Raw genomic sequence first — 20315 nt, 5'->3', positions numbered from 1 at the left:
GTGGTCTATTTTGTTAGTCTTTTCAAAAAACCAGCTCCTGAATTCATTGATTTTTTGAAGGGTTTTTCGTGTTTCTATCTCCTTCAGTACTGCTCTGATCTTAGTTATTTCTTGTCTTTTGTTAGATTTTGAATGTGTTTGCTCTTGTTTCTCTAGTTCTTTTAATTGTGATGTTAGGGTGTCAATTTTAGATCTTACCCATTTTGTCCTGTGGGCATTTCGTGCTGTAAATTTCCCTCTAACCACTTCTTTAGCTGTGTCCCACAGATTCTGGTACCTTGTGTCTTTTTTCTCATTGGTTTCAAAGAACTTATTTATTTCTGCTTTAATTTCATTATTTGCTCAGTAGTCATTCAGGAGCAGGTTGTTCAGTTTCCATGTAGTCGTGTGGTTTTGAGTGAGTTTCTTAATCCTGAGTTCTAATTTGATTGCACTGTGGTCTAAGAGACTATTTGTTATGATTTCCATTATTTTACATTTGCTCAGGAGGTTTTACTTCCAATTATGTGGTCAATTTTAGAAAAAGTGTGATGTGGTGCTGAGAAGAATATATATTCTGTTGATTTGGGGTGGAGAGTTCTGTAGATGTTTATTAGGTCCACTTGATCCATAGTGGAGTGCAAGTGCTGAATATCCTTATTAATTTTCTGTTGCGTTGATCTGTCTAATATTGTCAGTGGAGTGTTAAAGTGTCCCACTATTATTGTGTGGGAGTGTAAGTCTTTTTGTAGGTCTCGAAGAACTTACTTCATGAATCTGGGTGCTCCTATATTGGATGCATATAAATTTAGGATAGTTAGCTCTTCTTGTTATATTGGTCCCTTTACCTTTATGGAATTCCCTTCTTTGTCTTTTTGATCTTTGTTGGTTGAAAGTCTGTTTTATCAGAGATTAGGATTGCAACCCCTGCTTTTTTTTTTTCTTTCCATTTGCTTGGTAAATCTTCCTTCATCCCTTTATTTTAAGCCTATGTGTCTTTGCACACACGTGTGTCTTTGCACATGAGATGGGTCTCCTGAATACAGCACACCAGTGGGTCTTGACTTTTTATCCAGTTTGCCAGCCTTTGTCTTTTAATTGGAGCATTTAGCCCATTTACATTTATGGTTAATATTGTTATGTATGAATTTGATCCTGTCATCGTGATGCTAGCTGCTTATTTTGTATATTAGTTGATAGTTTCTTCATAATATTGTTGGTCTTCATATTTTGGTATCTCTTTGCAGTGGCTGGTACCAGGTTTTCCTTCCCATATTTAGTGCTTCCTTCAGGAGCTCTTGTGAGGCAGGCCTGGTGGTGACAAAAATCCCTCAGCATGTGCTTATCTGTATAGGATGTTATTTCTCCTGCACTTATGAAACTTAGTTTGGCTGGATATGAAATTCTGAGTTGAAAATTCTTTTCTTTAAGAATGTTGAATATTGACCCCCACTCTCTTCTGGCTTGTAGGGTTTCTGCAGAGAGATCCGCTGTTAGTCTGATGGGTTTCCCTTTCAAGGTAACCTGATCTTTCTCTCTGGCTGCGCTTAACATTTTTTTTCTTCATTTGAACCTTGGTGAATCTGATGATTATGTATCTTGGGGTTACTCTTCTTGAGGAGTATCTTAGTGGTGTTCTCTGTGTTTCCTGAATTTGGATGTTGGCCTGTCTTGCTAGATTGGGGAAGTTCTCCTGTATAATATCCTCAATTGTGTTTTCCAACTTGGTTCCATTCTCCTCATCACTTTCAGGTACACCAACGTAGGTTTGGTCTTTTCACATAGTCCCATATTTCTTGGAGGCTTTGTTCATTCCTTTTCATTCTTTTTTCTCTAACCTTGTCTTCATGCTTTATTTCATTAAGTTGATCTTCAATTTCTGATATCCTTTCCTCCACTTGATCAATTCGGCTATTGATACTTGTGTATGCTTCACGAAGTACTCGTGCTGTGTTTTTCAGTTCCATCAGGTCATTTATGTTCTTATACAAAACGGATATTCTAGTTAGCAGTTCCTATAATCTTTTATCAAGGTTCTTAGCTTGCTTGCATTGGGTTAGAACATGCTCCTTTAGCTTGGAGGAGTTTGTTATTACCCACCTTCTGAAGCCTGCTTCTGTCAATTCCTCAAACTCATTCTCTGTCCATTTTTGTTCCCTTGCTGGCAAGGACTTGTGATCTTTTGGAGGAGAAGAGGCATTCTGGTTTTTGGAATTTTCAGCATTTTTGCACAGGTTTTCCCTCATCTTCATGGATTTATCTACCTTTGATCTTTGATGCTGATGACCTTTGGATGGGATTTTTGTGTGGGTATGCTTTTTGTTGATGTTAATGTTATTGCTTTCTGTTTGTTAGTTTTCCTCTCTTCTAGAGGTCTGCTGGAGTTCACTGGAAGTGCACTCCAGACCCTGTTCGCATGGGTATCACCAGCAGAGGCTGCAGAACAGTAAAGATTGCTGCCTGTTCTTTCCTCTGGAAGTTTCATCCCAGAGGGGCACCTGCTCGATTCCAGCCAGGGCTTTCCTCTCTGAGGTGTCTGCTGACCCCTGCTGGGAGGTGTCTCCCAGAGAGGAGGCACAGGGGTCAGGGACCCACTTGAGGAGGCAGTCTTTCCCTTAGCAGAGCTCGAGCACTCTGTTGGGAGATCTGCTGCTTTCTTCAGAGCAGGCAGGCAGGAACATTTAAGTCTGCTGAAGCTGTGCCCACAGCCACCCCTTCCCTGGTGCTCTGTCCCAGGGAGATGGGAGTTTTATCTCTAAGCCCCTAACTGGAACTGCTGCCTTTCTTTCAGAGATGCCCTGCCCAGAGAGGAAGAATCTAGAGAGCCAGTCTGGCTATAGTGGTTTGCCGTGCTGTGGTGGGCTTTGCCCAGTTCAAACTTCCTGGAGGCTTTGTTTACCCTGTGAGGGGAAAACAGCCTACTCAAGCCTCAGTAATGGTGACGCCCCTCCCCCCACCAAGCTCAGGCATCCCAGGTTGACTTCACACTGCTGTGCTGACAGTGAGAATTTCAAGCCAGTGGATCTTAGCTTTCTGGGCTCCGGGGAGGTGGGACCTGCTGAGCAAAACCACTTGGCTCCCTGGCTTCAGCCCCCTTTCCAGAGGAGTGAACAGTTTTATCTCCCTGGGGTTCCAGGTGCCACTGGGATATGAAAAAGAACTCCTGAAGCTAGCTCAGTGTCTGCCCAAACAGCCACCCAGTTTGGTGCTTGAAACCCAGGGCCCTGGTGCTGTAGGCATCCTAGGGAATCTCCTAGTCTGCTGGTTCCAAACACCATGAAAAAAGTGTAGTGTCTGGGCTGGATAGCACAGTCCTTTATGGCACTGTCCTTCACGGCTTCCCTTGACTAGGGGAGGGAGTTCCCTGATACTTTGCACTTCCCAGGTGAGGCAACGCCCTACCCTGCTTCTGCTCACCATCTGTGGGCTGCACCCACTGTCTAACCAGTCCCAATGAGATGAACTGGGCACCACAGTTAGAAATGCAGAAATCACCCGCCTTCTGCGTTGGCCTCACTGGGAGCTGCAGACCAGAGCTGTTCCTATTCAGCCATCTTGCTGAGTTATCCTCTTGACTCTCTTTAGTATACATCTTTCGGTGGTCAACTGTCTCTGGTTTTGTTTGTTTGTTTGTTTTTAGTTTTTTGTTTTTTTGGGACAGAGCCTTGTGCTGTCACAGGCTGGAGTGCAGTGGTGTGATCTCAGCTCACTGCAACCTCCACATCCTGGATTCAAGTGATTCTCCTGCCTCATCCTCCTGAGTAGCTGGGGACTACAGGCGCACGCCACACTGCACAGATAATTTTTATATTTTTAGTAGAGACAGAGTTTCACCATGTTGGCCAGAATGGTTTCGAACTCTTGGCCTCAAGTGATCCACCTGCCTCAGCCTCCCAAAGTGCTGGGATTACAGGCGTGAGCCACAACCCCCAGCCAACTCTCTCTTGTTAATTGTTAAGAATGTATGCCTCTTGAAAAAAAAAAATGATTATCCTGTATACATAGTCCTGGGAATCTATTTTTCTCAGCTCTTTCAGCACAGTATTTTGCTACTTTCTGCCTTTTATTATTGCTCTTAAGGAGTCTGTTATTGGTATGTCATTTCTTTATGCATGATGTATCTTTTCTCTCAGGCTACTTTTACATTTTACTCTTTGTTTGGCATTCTACAGTTTTACTACAGTGTGTCTAGGTGTGACCTTTTTAAAAAATCCTGTTTGGTATACATTCTAATTATTGTATCTCAGTTCTGTCAAACATGTATAGCTGTTATCCTTAAATATCACCTCTCCTCCATTCTCTTTACTCTTGTCTTTAGGGTCTCCAATTATATATATTTTAAGGCATTTTATCTAATCCTCCATGTCTTTTAACTTCTCTTTTATATTCTCATCTCCTTGTCTCTTTCTGCTGCATTCTGGGTAATAACATCAGATCTCTCTTCCAGTTTTCTAAGTCTTCAAATAAGTCCAACCTGTTGTTTACCCTATCCATTGAACCTTTAATCTTAGTGATTAAATTTTTCACTTCTAAAAGTTCTATTTGGTTCCTTTTCAAATCTGCCTGGTAATTTTCATAATGCCTGCTACAGAGATCCAGTCGAAAAATTAATTAACGTTTTGAACTGTCCATTTACAGACATATCAAACTGAATCACTAATAAACACATGATTGAAAAATCTCAACCCCATTCATAAATGAACTGCAAGTTAAAATAGCAGTGAAATGTCTTTCATAACCATAAGGGAAAAATGCAGTAGGCTTGATAACACCAAATGATTAATTTGTGCCAGCATGTAGGGAAATAAAAACTTTTACATATTGTCATGGCAGTGTTAATTGGTAAGACCATTTGGAGAGTGATGTGACAATTTGAAGGTATTTGAAGTTATCCTTCACCCCAGCAGTTCCCCTTCTAGGTATCTAGCCTGTGGAAAAATCTCACACATGTGCTACAAGTGACATGTAAAGGAAACATTAATTGCAGCATTATCTGTAGTAGTGAAAAAAAATGGGAATAGCCTAAATGTCCCTCAATAGGAAAATAGATAACTAAATCGTGGTTTATTCAAGCACCTCAATAACTAAACTAGTACCAACATAGATATCCAAAGTATAGTGTTGAAAGAAAGAATTTCCAAAGGATACAGGTCCATTGCCATAATGTGAATATTGAAAACACGCATACAAAATTTATGTATTGTTTATGGATACATGCATATGTACAAAAGTATAAAACATACATCTCTAGTTGAACCATAACAGAAACAAAAGCATATCGGGCAAAATGTTGACACCTTTTTAATCTAGATAATCAGTATGTAATGGTTATATTCTTTTCTGTACTTTTTATAATTAAATATGAAAATAATTTTTTAAAGATTTAGACTTTGTACTTTTTCCATGATTTATCACTTGTGCTGAGAGAGAATGTAGAGATCTTATTTCGAAAATTCCTCAGTTAATTCTTGTGCCAGGCTGGGCACAGTGACTCACACCATAATCCCAGCATTTTGGGAGGCTGAGGTAGAAGAATTGCTTGAGCCCAGGAATTAAAGACCAGCCTGAGCAACATGGCAAAACCCCATCTCTACAAAAATCACAAAAATTAGCCAGGTGTGGCAGGGTGTGCCTGTAGTCCCAGCTACTTGGGAAGCTGAGACAGGAAGATTGCTTGAGCCCAGGAGTTTGAGGGTGCAGTGAGCTGTGATCATGCCACTGTACTCCAACCTGGGTGACAGAATGAGACCCTGTCCCTAAAAAAGAAAGAAAGAAAAAAATACTTACACCAAATGTAATTTATTGAGGATTCCATGTATGTCTGAAGTCTCTGGTTCCTTCAAATCAGGATGCTGCTCCAACGGAGTCTTTACTGAACTGGCAAGACTACGAGGGTCGAACTCCTCTTCACTTTGCAGTTGCTGATGGGAATGTGACCGTGGTTGATGTCTTGACCTCATATGAAAGCTGCAATATAACGTCTTATGATAACTTATTTCGAACCCCACTGCACTGGGCAGCTTTATTAGGTATGTGACTCAAAGGATCAACAGTAGATGAAACTGCATGAGTATAGGAATATTTCTATGCCTTCCCTTCCACTGTTCGCTCCCAACTCCTAGTTAATTATTTTGATTTCTAACTGATATGTTGCATTGTTTTATAAACTAAATTATAGTAATATAAATTTATTTTCTGTTAAATATTAGTTTTAATTTCAACATGTCTTAACTTTAAATTTTTGTTATAAAAGTAATTCATGTTTATTGACAACATGTAAATGTAACATAAACCTCTTTTCATATTCAGCGCCTATATTTTTGGGGAGGAGGGCTTTAATTTTATGTTTGTGCTAATACTATGATATTTGAGGTTTTTTCTTTATATTTTCCTGAAATGCCTTTTACTTAACCTTTTTGAAGATCACTTTTATAGATGAGAGAGTGTATATATGTGTATGTTTTATGTGTATGTTGGATTTTTTTGTGTGTGGAGTCAATCTGAGAGTCTTTCTCTTTCAGTGAAGGAGTTTTACCCATTAGTAGTCATTGTTATAAGATAAATAATCAGGACTTTTTTTTCCTGCTATCCTGGTATTATTAGTGTTTTCAGTTTAACATTTTTTGTTTGTTTGTTTGTTTGGTTTTGTTTCCTGTTTCCTTTACTTTCTACTCTTTGGTATATGGATTAGATTTGTTGTTGTTATTTGGTTTTGAATTGCCTAATGTTTTAGAAGGATTTAGGTTCTATTAGTGGTTACTTTTAAATTTATCAAAAACTTTTTAAAGCCTGAATCAGAGTCAAGAGCAAAAATGCATCTATTGACTCCCACCTGTTTAAGACAAAAAATTTAGCACAGATACTCATCACTCTTTTAGTACTTGTTAATATAATCTGAGATTTTCCCCCTAATTATTATAATCTTGATCTTAATTTTTAAATTACACATTATCTTTTTTTAAAAAATGGTGTTTATGTGTGCACCCACTTTTATTGCCAGATTTATAATTATTAGTCAGATTTCATCTTACATCCCTTTTCCTTTTTCCTCTGGATTCTGGGCTTACTTGGCAAATTTGTCTCCACATAACTAAATTGACTGTAAGTTCTGTAAGTTTTGCTTTCTTTCTGCCTCCTATATAGATTGTATTTTGGGTTATATTTTTATTTCCTTTTCTTACCTATATTTCTTTTTATCTCATTTCATTTCCTTTTAACTTCCTTCCATTACTTTTTCATTTCACTCTGTTTTCTTCTTAGAATACCCTGTTTCTGTTTCGTAGAAGCCATCTCTTTTTGCACTAAGTCGAGGATACCAGTTTCCTGAAATTTTCCTCTGGATCCTTCTCTAGATCATTTTCAGAGGTATGCTGTTTATCTTTCTGACAGTGCTTCTTTTTCACTTTCCTGTAGTATGTTTTTATGTAGTCTTTACTGAATTTTTCCCTTTATTTCTCAAACAAAATGAAATGTGTTTAGAGTAACTATGTGGCACAGATTGTCTTTGATCCCACATTTATATTATGGAGAACTCCATCTTAGACCACTTCTGGAGAGCAGATAGATGAGCACAACTTCCACTCAAATTACTTTTTTCTGCCTGGCTTTTAAGCAGTATATCCTTGCTCTGCTAGTGGGGCATCTTCTTCATTCTCCAATATCTGAAAGCAATAGAGTATATAAAATTTCAGGTTTCCTATATATACTAGTTCATTTTTTAGTATTTTCTACAGCTCTTCACTTGTGGAGATCACATCCACTAGAATGCACTATATTGTCTTCATTGCTGCCTCATCATGCCTGCCCACTTGTTTTCTGAGATTTGAAATCACTGCCTAGATGTTATAAAATATAAATATAATAAAAGATTGTGGGAAGGAGAATATAGGGATGGGAGGCCTCAGAGATAGAAGAGGTTGTATTATAGTTTGTCCACCTGAATAGAAGACAACAGCTATGCAGTTCTGTTTGGTTGGGCAATGGAACCTTGAGAGTAGGAGCAGTGAAGGCTAAGAGGGCTTGGTTCTAAAGCAACTTCCCCTCCTTTGCTTTAGGCAGCTTTATAAAGTGAAGGGAATGCGATGAGGTGATGCCTAATATAGTTTTTTCTCAGTCTGACAAGTATACTTAATTCATTCCTACCTGATTGAAGCATTAAGTTTTTAGTAAGTTTTCATTCTGTTCTACCTCATATTAATATGTTAGTGAGAAATTAGAAGAGGCTGCATTGGGGGCTGCTGTTCAGAAACCACTGTGAATGCTGTATTGTGTGTCAGTGAATTTTCTTACCTTTTTCATTTAAGTAGATTATAAATTAATTAACGTCCTTTATAAGTGATAATTACCTTTTTGTGTCTTTTCTCAGGCCATGCACAGATTGTCCATCTCCTTTTAGAAAGAAATAAGTCTGGAACTATCCCATCTGACAGCCAAGGAGCCACACCTTTGCACTATGCTGCTCAGAGTAACTTTGCTGTGAGTAAAACAAGACAATGCTCTTTTTTTCTTAGTGAAAATTTTTATTTTTATATAATCATAGATTCATATGTAGTTGTAGGAAATAATACAACAAGGTTTCATGTACCCTTCACCTAGTTCACTCTTTTTTTTTTCTTTATTTTTCCAATAAGCTTTTTGCACTCCTACACCTAATTCACTCTAACGGTAACATCCAATACAATATCATAAACAGGAAATTGACACTGATACAATCCACTGATCTTATTCAGCTTTTCCCAGATTTACTTAGACTCATTTGTCTGTTTTTATGTATCAATTACCTTTTAACAATGGTTCATGCTGTTCACTCTGATGCAAGTGATAGTCTAAGGTTTTTTTTGTTTTTTTTTTTTTTTGTTAGTCACATCTGAAGTTTTATACAGTTTTTATTTTAATGTTAAGCGTAACATTTTACTTTACAGTAAGAGTACTTCATCTTTGTATTACTTTTATAGCACTAAGAACATCTTAGTGTTCAGCCAGCCATGTGTAATTGTCCTTAAAGCAGTGTGGCAAGGCTTTGGAACTAGAACAATCTCAGCTAGAATCCTGTCTGTGCGGTTTGCTAAACTGCATTATTACCTTACACAAGTTTCTTAATCTTAGTTTCTTCATATGTAAGATGAGGATAATTATACCTTTTCTTTCAGGATTGTTGTAAAGATTAGAGAAAATTTATGACAAGTGCCTGCTGTATACCTTGGCATAGAGCACGTACTGAAGAAATAGAATGTACTCTCATTACTACTAGTGTTGATAATTATATATATTATACATCTGAGAATGCAAAAATGAATTATTTCCAAAAATACTGAATATTATTCATAGTTCTTCCCCTCCCCTTTCTCATCCATTATGTCCCCAGTCCACCCCGCAACATGATAGTGTCTAGGCTACTTCAGCTTCCTGAGTATGAATGGCCATGAAGAACCAGATTCATCCAAGAATGCACATGTTAAAACAGATTTTGCTGCCTTCTACATGGATATGCATAGTGAAACCCTTAGTTTCATTAAATTATAATAATACTATCAGGTCAGGCATGGTAGCTCACGCCTGTAATCCCAGCACTTTGGGAGGCCGAGATGGGCAGATCACCTAAGGTCTGGAGTTGGAGAACAACCTGGCCAACATGGTGGAAACACTGTTTCTACTAAACATACAAAAATTAGCCGGGAGGCTGAGGGAGGAGAATCGCTTGAACCTGGGAGGCGGAGGTTGCAGTGAGCCAAGATAGTGCCACTGCACTCCAGCCTGGGTGACAGAGCAAGACTTCATCTCAAAAATAAATAAATAAATAAATAATACTATCATCAAGCATAGTATAATTTCATCTTCGTGACCTCTCCAAATGCTCTGTTAAACACTCAGATCTCTAAAATATCTTATCTTCACACCCTTCCCGACTCTGGTATCCAGAACAACTATTCCTCTAATCCTTGCTTCTTGGTATTCCTAACAACTTATTCAATTTACCACCTAGAGGTTTGACAAATCATTATCTGTTATCACCTAACAAAGCAGTATTTTTGGAGAAGGTTTTTTTTATTACAAATAGATAGGAAATTAACTTGACCCAGCCTAGTCAATCTATGGAAATCACAGCTCAACCCATAAGTCAACACAAGGCTATTAGATGTGTTATCCCCTGTTTATAGAAAACAAAACAAAACAAAGCAAGGTTCCATGAGATTAAATGACTTGCTCATGGGCTTTAACCCAAAACTTAGACTCCAAATTTAATATATATACAGACACCAATAATTAAATAGGTGTGCTAATGGAAACAAGAAAGAATGGTAGAACATTATTCTTTATGATGATTCAATAATATGATATAATAATTTTATTCAAAAAAATATTTTGTTAGATAATCTGCCAATTCCAGAGTTGATTTTTAATAATTATACAAATTATGTAAGCTCAATTTCAAGTCCCTTGATCTCATTGTCGTCTAATAACTGACGAGAAATTACATCTCGCTCCTTGAAAAATATGGACACATTCCCCTACACATACAGAGCCCTGTAAACATTCATCATTAAGTAAAAACATACTCAGCAAAGAAATGTTTGCAAATTAGTAAAAGGAAACAAAGCAAAAAATCACAAACTTTTAAAATTCATTTCTTGACTCAAATATATTTAATATGCTTAATATACATTAGACTTTAGGAACAGTAAGTTATTATACCTCAGTAACTCAACAAATAGTCTTAAAAGTAGAAAGCAGTGTGTGATGCTGTGGAAGGAGTGCTGTTATTTAACCCCGGACTCTTCCTTTATCTGCCACCAATATTTATGTGACCTTGGAACCTAAATTTCTTCATCTGTAAAATAAGGAACTGGATTAGATGAGCTCTTGAATTCTTCTTTCTGTAAAATACTGAGAGTCAACATTTTATACATTTTTCATCAGCTCATAGCCTCCAGCATTTTTTGTCTGAAACTCTTTTACCTCAATTCAATCAAAAGTTTCTATGGTCTTTCTAAAAGTTTATATGAGTCTGAGTTCTGAGGAAAGAAGCAATTTAAAATGCTGGAATATTAACCCCCATTAAAATTGTGAGGCACTAATAGAATTGTCAAAGGTCCTAATTTTTGTTGTTGTTGTTGTTTTTGGTTTTTTTTTTTGGTTTTGTTTTTGTTTTTATTTGAGATGGAGTCTCACTCTGTTGCCCAGGCTGGAGTGCAAGGATGTGATCTCTGCTCACTGCAACCTCCGTCTCCCAAGTTCAATCAGTTCCCCTGCCTCAACCTCTCAAGTAGCTGGGACTACAGGCATGTGCCACCGTGCCTGGCTAATTTTGTTATATTTTAGTAGAGACAGGGTTTCACCATGTTGGCCAGGATGCTCTCAATCTCCTGACCTTGTGATCCGCCCGCCTCGGCCTCCCAAAGTGCAGGGATTACAGGCGTGAGCCACCGCATACGGGCCAGTCCTAATTTTTGTGTGATTCCATAGAAGAAGGACAATTCAGTAATAAAGGAATTGCTGAATAAATATTTGTTTTAATGAATTGAGCACTGCATTTCTCAGTAACCATCAATCAGAATTCAATAAATGCATTAACCATTTAAAAAATGTTTAGTAACTAATCACATAATTCCAGTTTGTTCCTGGATTTAAGGCAAAAGCAAACAAACAAAAAACACAGTGAGAGAATGCAGAACCTTCTCTGGAGGCATGCCTGAATAGATGGGTCTCATGTAAAATGCCCAAGAAAACATGTGTTTTATGGCCAGGTACAGTGGTTCATGCCTGTAATTCCAGCACTTTGGGAGGCCAAGATGGACGGATCACTTGAGGTCAGGAGTTCAAGACCAGCTGGGCCAACATGGTAAAACCCCATCTCTACTAATAATACAAAAATTAACCAAGTGTGGTGACACTCAGCTACTCAGGAGGCTAAGGCAGGAGAATTGCTTGAATGCAAGAGGCGGAGGTTGCAGTGAGCCGAGATTGCACCACTGCACTCCAACCTGGGCAACAGAGTGAGACTCCCTCAAGAAAGAAAGAAAGAAACAAAGAAAGAAAGAAAGAAACAATGAAAGAACGAAAGAAGGAAGGGAGGGAGGGAGGGAGGGAGGGAAGAGAAGAGAAGGGAAGAGAGAAGAGAGAAATAGAAAGAAAATGTTTAAATTTTGTTCATTAATAAATAAAACACTGAATAATTCTGAGTTTTGCAACTGTCACTCAAACAATGACCTATAAAGTTTCCAAGCTTGATTGAAGATGATTACTTTCCATTTTGAGGATGTTGAATGGGAGAGTTAGGTTATGTTTGTGAAGTGTTACGGACACTACAACTAATTTGTAAGGACAGAGGATTGTTATCTTCGATGAAAATTGTAGTTCTGTCATTAACAAAAAGATAATTTAATTTAATTCAAAAGCAAGGGGAAAATGCTTTGCTTCTTAATGGAAGTCACATATTATTATATGACTTTATTACCATAGAAAATACTACTGTTTTGTCTCCATTTTTTAAATCAAGTTTTCTTACAGGAAACAGTTAAAGTGTTTTTAAAACATCCTTCAGTGAAAGATGATTCAGACCTAGAAGGAAGAACATCCTTTATGTGGGCAGCTGGCAAAGGCAGTGATGATGTCCTTAGGACTATGCTGAGTTTAAAATCGGACATTGATATTAACATGGCTGACAAATATGGAGGTACAGGTGAGAACTGGTAGACACATTCAATTTGCTTTCACTCAGGTTCCAAAGTGTAGATGTTGCTATAAAACTTGTAAAATAGCAACTTGAAATCTTTGTTCCTAATCTAATATTGTTTGACTTTGGTCTTCAGTGTTAAGTTTGGGTTTGCCAGAATATCACTCCAAAGGCTTTATTTCTTCAGTATTATGGCTAAGATTAAAATATGTTTCTACCAAATGAATGGTTGCATTTGGTTGCTCCTTAGACATGATTATGGGGACTCTTCTGATCATTTATCTTTTTGTAAAAAAAACAAAACCTATACTTTAAAACTATCCATATTTAATTGTCAATAATTATATTTTCAAAAATTTAGAATTATATTTAAGGAATGCACACATCTAAGTGTATTCTCAGCAGTCTCCTTTACTGTGCTGTTTTCTCAGGTTTGAATAGTATTACCACATCCTGAATCTCCCATTTTTAGAGATAACCCCCCATGGCTCTAGAAGCTTCCAAGCTTCAAATCAACCTTGCTTGAAAAACTCTTACTAGATGCTTATTTTAATTTCTTTCTCTAATAGGAGAGGCCTTTACCTATGTGTTGGTTAATGAAAGGTAAAGTTTTTCAGCCTCAGTGTCAACTTGGAGGTCTCTTCCTTGTGTACTGTATCCTACTTACAACTCAGAAAGAGAAGGAGAAATTACATACTACTACAATAGCACTGAATAGAATAAAAAATCAGTGATGGGCTTCTCCACGTTATGTTTTTTTATTTGTAGAAACATGCTAGAACCATTTGCATCTACTGTTATCCTGAAAAAGATTTTTCTTGGCCACCAAAACTATTGATGCAACAGTAGGGAGAGAGAAGGGAGGGGAGTTGCTTTACTTAAAATCTCCCCCCCTATACGAAGACAACCGCAGCCTCAAAAAAAATATTTTAAGAAGACAATTCAATTTTATGATAAAGACTTTAACTTTCAAAAGTATTTATCTATCAAAGCCTTACAGCAGATCTTAAATTTCTTTTTTTTTGAAATGGAGTCTCACTCTGTCACCCAGGCTGGGAGTGCAGTGGCATGATCTTGGCTCACTGCAACCTCTGCCTCCCAAGTTCAAGCAAGTCTCCTGCCTCAGCCTCCCAACTAGCTGGGACTATAGGCGCATGCCACCAAACCCGGCTAATTTTTTTTTCTTTTTGTATTTTAGTAGAAACGGGGTTTCACTGTGTTGCCCAGGGTGGTCTCGAACTTCTGAGCTCAAGCAATCTACCTGCCTCAGCCTCCCAAAGTGCTGGGATTACGGGTGTGAGCCACCATGCCCGGCCAGCAGATCTTAAATTTCTTAAGGGGCATAGTGCAGACACATAGGATGTTGACTTTATAAATGATCTGAACATTTAATTTTTTGTCAGATTTCCATTATATATTCTTCCACTTTATCACTAGCTTTGATTTTAGTTTAACTTTTTCAGGTATTTGAATAAGGTATGGGCAAGGATACTTGCACTCTTTGACCAAAAGTATCTTTCTCATATGCACCATGGTTGAAGTTCAGACATAAATTCTTCTCAGATTCATTAATTTGCTGGTTTCTTTCTTCTGTGGGGATGTTATTATGTCAGAGATGCCTTCCTGACATTTCTTTTCTGTGAAAGTGAGTTCTTCTCTATCATCCCTCTACAAGGATTTTTTTTCCCTTCCCATTAAAAAGAGGTGTTACCAATAGCAATATATGGACATTATTTGGATCCTGACTCAAATAAATAAACTATAAAAAATGTTACAGCCATCAGGAAAATGTCAATATTATTGAACATTACAGAATTTCTGTTAGTATTTTTTAGGTGTGATAACAGCATTATGGTTTTACCAGTGATCAAACTATTGTCTCTCAGCTTCGTGTTTATCCTTTTGTCCTTTCTTTGCAGCGCTGGGCCTGGGGCTCTGCAAATCACATTTCCCCTTTGCCACAGGTGCCCTTTTAGAGTCCACCAACAGGGAGCATTGGAGGGAGACTGGAAGACTGGAAGAGGGACAAGGGATTACATCTTTCTGTTTGCATCCTGCTCTTGCTTTTTTCTTGTTTTCTTTTTTTAGGAAAAAAAGTAAAATAATAATAATAATAATAATAATAGTAATAGATGGGATCTCACTATGTTGCCCAGGCTGGTCTCAAACTCCCGGGCTCAAGCAATCCTCCCACCTCAGCTTCCCAAAGTGCTTGGATTACAGGTGTGAGCCACCTCGTCCGGCCTGTTGTTGTTTTTATTTTCTGCTATGGTCAGCATCACCCTAGTAATGCTTCTTCAACACAGTAATTTCACTCTGCAGGTTTCCAACATTCACAGTGTCAGCCTCAGCACACCCTTGTCAGACACAACAGCACCAGCCAAGCAGAGCCATTCCTCAGAGGTTGAGTTTTCATTCTTCAGGGCTCTTCTAAGCTTTTAGGTTTCAGTAATTTCATTCTCTTCTTTATGTACTCCCAGTGCCAGGATTGGTAGCTATTTCTTGCATTTGCTACCCCCGTGGTACCTTAGTGTTTTCTTTCTGCCTTTTCATTTCTTCAATACAAAGCCAGCAATTATTTATACTGAATTCCATCTATTATATCTGGTATGGTTTCCGTCTTCTGACTGGATCCTAACTGATACAGTGAGGTGTTTAAAAAAAGAATCCTTGTTTTTCAAAGATACCAAAATATTTACAGATGAAAGGATATGACTCTAGAATTTTTTTCAAAACAGTCAGAAGTAGAGGAAATGAATCGTGGTTAAATAAAACAAGATTAGCCATGTACTGATAATTGTTGAAGCTGGGTGATAGCTATATTGAGTTCACTGGACAATTGTCTGCTTTTGAATATGTTTGAAGGTTTCCGTAATATAAAGTTACATTTTTAAAAAATTAAGTTTCTATATAAACTTGCAGTACTTTTCAAAGAAGGAGTAATGGTTGACCTAAGGTTATTTTTAAATAAAGAAAATTCAGGCCAGGCGCAGTGGCTCACGCCTGTAATCCCAGCACTTTGGGAGGCCGAGGTGGGTAGATCGTTTGAGGTCAGGAGTTCGAGACCAGCCTGGCCAACATGGTGAAACCCCGCCTGTACTAAAAATACAAAAATTAGCCGGGCATAGTGGTGGGCATCTGTAGTCCCAGCTACTCGGGAGGCTGAGACAGGAGAATCACTTGAACCCGGGAGGCGGAGGTTGCAGTGAGCCAAGATCATGCCACTACACTCCAGCTTGGGCAATAGAGTGAGACTCTGTCTCAAATAAATAAATAAATATAAAGTAAATTCAAATAGTTATAAATGGGGAATTTCTTTTAATATGATCATTAATTTTAACTGTTACTTAACTGAAATTTTATCTTTTTAAAAAATTTGATATTGATGTTATCTGTAGAGTATATTTCATACTGGATGCCACATCACAGAATTGTAGCATTTCAGAATTAGAAGTCACCTTAAAACTAAATCTAGCCCAGGGTTTTCCAAACCATGTTCTTCATAACAACAGTTTTCTATAGAGGTACCTGAAATACTTAGCTGAGGGAATAGACAGTCGAGTGGGTAATGCTCCACTTCTGATTTAGTCAGAACCACTCAACTCTTACTTGTTTTATATATTAGGTGTTTTATAAATTTCCATTTGGGGGAAAAGGGTTCTTACGCTCTTAAAATGTGAAATCACTGAAATATCACAGATATTATATGATGCTTTCATCTGCTTTATGATATTCTCAGCAGTGGTCTTTCAGCCTCTTGTTGAACAGCTCCAATATAGAAAACCCACTACTGCCATCTTAACTCCATTAGAATGTTCTTCCTTATACTGAGCCAAGATTTGTCAAACTGAATGTTCTACCCTGTGCTGTCTTCCATGTGATAGCACTTCAGATATTTGAAGTTACTCATACCTGTCTGAATCTTGTCTAGGTCAAACTAACATTTAGCCATTTAGGTCAATGGTTCCCAAATTCAAGAATGGCATAAGAATTACTAGAGGTGTTTGTTTAAATTCAGATTCCCAGGCTACACGGACAGAGATTCTATGTCAAATCCTGTAGCAAGTCCTGTTGACTCCACCTCCAAAACGTGTTCTAAATCATTCTGTTTCTCTCCATCTCCATTCCAACCACCCTAGTCAGACCACCATCATTTTTCACTCAGTCTACTGCCGAAATGTTTACTGGTCTCCCTGCTTATATTTTAATCTACTACAAATACATTCTCCTCAGAACAGCTAGAGTCATCTGTTTAAAGCATAAATCAGATAATATCACTCCACTACATAAAGCCCTTCAAATGTCTTCCATCACTGGCCGATAGGATCATTTGTGATCTGGCCTTTTCTACCTTTCTGACTTACTCCACTGTCACTTACTGTGCTGCAACTACCCTTCCTTCCTTAAACACACACAGTCGTTCCTGTCCTGTACTAACTCTTCCTTTGCTCAATAAATAAATAAAACAAGATTAGCCATGTATTGATAATTGTTGAAGCTGGGTGATAGCTATATTGAGTTCACTGGACCATTGTCTACTTTTGAATATGTTTGAAGGTTTCTGTAATATAAAATTACATTTAAAAAATAAGTTTCTATAGAAACGTGCACCACTTTTCAAAGTGGGAGTAACAATAGTTAAGTTCAAGGTTATTTTTATTTTATTTTATTTTTTATTTTATTTTTTGATACGGAGTCTCACTCTGTCTTTTTCATGGTTCAGTTCTCAGCTTAAACATCCACTCTTATGCAAAGCTATCTGTAACCACCAATCAAAAGTAGTCCCTCAGTGATTCTACATATCAAAACAGTTTTTATTACTTTAATTATACCAATTATCATTGTATAATACTTTATTGATGGAGAATTGTTTTGTTTTGCTTTCCTTCCTAGAATGTAACCGTATCTATTGTATTCCATGCTAAACATCCAGCATTATAATACTACTCAGCCCAAAAATCTGCATCCCAGGTTTGCTCCATGGATCACCCTTTATGAAAAAGACACTGTTCTAGGCCTTATAGAGCCATAATACTTCGAACTGGCCCAGGCATCTGAAGTGTTATTTTGGCTAATTCAAACCTATAGAGGGATGACATAAGCCAAGCATTACAGTGGAGTAACATAGGCAGGAGTCAGTGTAACATGAAACACATTTAATCAAAATTACTCTTTAAAACCTCTGGAAGGCACAAGAGAGGAGGCCATATTCCATCTCAGTTTTTCTCCAGTGAGGCAAATTCCTGTTTCTTTTCTTTTCTTTTTTTGAGATAAGGTCTTCCTATTTTCTCCAGACTGGTCTGGACCTCTTGGGTTCAAGCAGTCCTCCTGCCTCAGCCTCCCAAGTAGCTGGGACTATAGACATGTGCCACCTCGCTGTTTCTTAAATTGAGCCCTGGGGAAGTAGCTGGCTTGTATTTGGAGTGATATTGTATTAAAAATGCACTCAATGCAGCAAGATGTACATGCTTTTCAGTACCACTGGGGTACACAAGCCAATTGAAGGAACAGCACATTTAACCAATGGAAGGAACAGTCTATTGATGTCTCCAGTCACATGATCCCTTAGGGACATGTGCTTATTGAGTGGGTTGTTGGGCAGAATTGTGTACATCATTTAAATCATTTCTCTTTGTATTGTTTTCTTGCTGTCTTGAAAGAGAAAAAGAGAAAACTAATAGCTGAAAAGAGAAAACTAGTAGCTTAGAAGAGGATACCATTTCAGACCAACAGGATGGAAAGGAAGAAAATAGCAAGAAGAGAAAGGTAGAAGGAAAGGGGAAAGTGTGAGTGATACATATGCATAGGGAGGAAGGCACAATCTAAAAAAGCAAAAAATAAATTAGGGAATCCTTAAAATTGAGATTGCATTTATTCAAAATGATGGGGAAATCAAGAGAAGAAAGGACATATAATAATTTAAAAGGTGAAGTTGTTATTGACTAATTCATCACTTTCTTTTGGTTCCCTTTTAGCTTTGCATGCTGCTGCCCTTTCTGGCCATGTCAGCACCGTGAAGTTATTACTGGAAAATAACGCTCAAGTGGATACTACTGACGTTATGAAACATACTCCACTTTTCCGAGCCTGTGAGATGGGACACAAAGATGTGATTCAGACACTCATTAAAGGTGGGTTAATAACGGTACTCCTAATAAGTCTCTCTTAACAGGTAGGAATTCTTGCATACTCTGTTTGAGATAAAGCTTTCCTTACCAGAAAGCTGCACAAGTACAAGGATGAAGGGATGATTACCCAACATGGCGTGAGGAACCTCAAGTTCTACTCCTAGCTCCACTTGTTGGGAGTTGCTTGATATGGGAAAAGTCACTTCACCTGCCTGATCCTCAATTTTATTTTATATAAAGGGGGAGTGATTCCTAGCCAGTCCAATTTACAAGCTTATTGTGAAAATCTGAAGTAGACAATGTATGTGGAAGCATTTCCACAAGAATAAAGCATTTAAGGAACAATTCTTATTATTTTACTTCTATTCATTTTAAATAAATGCATTTAAGGAAGAATTGTGGTTTTTTTACTTCTATTCATTTTAATAAATGCTATTTCTATTAGACATTTTCATTATATTTGTGCTTTTCTAGGTGGAGCAAGAGTAGATCTAGTTGACCAAGACGGACATTCTCTTCTACATTGGGCAGCACTGGGAGGAAATGCTGATGTTTGCCAAATATTAATAGAAAATAAGATCAATCCAAATGTTCAGGATTATGCAGGAAGAACCCCTTTGCAGTGTGCTGCATATGGAGGCTATATCAACTGCATGGCAGTTCTCATGGAAAATAATGCAGACCCTAACATTCAAGACAAAGAGGTAGAAATTCTATGTCTTTTCTATATTAAGTTTGCTCCAAAGAATTTAGAGTATTTCTTCTTTGTTGTAAACATAAGTAAAACAACAGTTTACAAGATGAAGAGATCACCCACAAATCCATCTGTTAATCAAGACTATTATTTATCCATGTTCTCTTCCAGTCTTTTTATATATATATAATTTAACATAGTTATAATATAGACTTGAAATAATTTTATGACTTTTATAAAAGATTGCATGGTATACATATGTATGCATGTATAAAAATAAATATATTACATGATTTTCTTTTTCTTTTTTTTAATTATACTTTAAGTTCCAGGGTACATGTGCACAATTTGCAGGTTTGTTACATATGTATACATGTGCCATGGGGGTGTGCTGCACCCATCAACTCATCATTTACATTAGGTGTGTATCTCCTAATGCTACTATCCCTCCCTGCTCCCCACACCATGTGTCCAAGTGTTCTCATTGCTCAATTCCCACCTATGAGTGAGAACACACGGTGTTTGGTTTTCTGTCCTTGCAATAGTTTGCTGAGAATGATGGTTTCCAGCTGCATCCACGTCCCTACAAAGAACATGAACTCATCCTTTTTTATGGCTGCATAGTATTCCATGGTGTATACGTGCCACATTTTCTTGATCCAGTCTATCATTGATGGACATTTCGGTTGGTTCCAGGTCTTTGTTATTGTGCATAATGCCACAATAAACATACATGTGCATGTGCCTTTATAGCAGCATGATTTATAATCCTTTGGGTATATACCCAGTAATGGGATGGCTGGGTCAAATGGTATTTCTAGTTCTAGATCCTTGAGGAATC

General features: G+C 37.6%; 1 protein-coding gene across 1 annotated transcript in view; it reads left to right on the top strand.

Moving 5' to 3' along the window:
* Nucleotides 1-5827: 5827 nt before the first annotated feature.
* LOC105532097 (inversin) overlaps nt 5828-20315 on the top strand; it is a gene marked incomplete at its 5' end in the record, with an annotated part of 64855 nt that continues 50367 nt past the window's right edge. The window contains 5 exons of the mRNA XM_011970201.1: nt 5828-6008; nt 8345-8454; nt 12487-12658; nt 18628-18783; nt 19255-19484. Of these exons, the coding sequence (XP_011825591.1) occupies nt 5828-6008; nt 8345-8454; nt 12487-12658; nt 18628-18783; nt 19255-19484 (849 nt within the window). The remainder of the gene's footprint in view (nt 6009-8344; nt 8455-12486; nt 12659-18627; nt 18784-19254; nt 19485-20315) is intronic.

Source organism: Mandrillus leucophaeus, unplaced genomic scaffold (assembly GCF_000951045.1).
Source record: "Mandrillus leucophaeus isolate KB7577 unplaced genomic scaffold, Mleu.le_1.0 Scaffold1200, whole genome shotgun sequence".
NCBI classification, from domain to species: domain Eukaryota; kingdom Metazoa; phylum Chordata; class Mammalia; order Primates; family Cercopithecidae; genus Mandrillus; species Mandrillus leucophaeus.
This window is presented reverse-complemented; position numbering and strand designations above follow the sequence as displayed.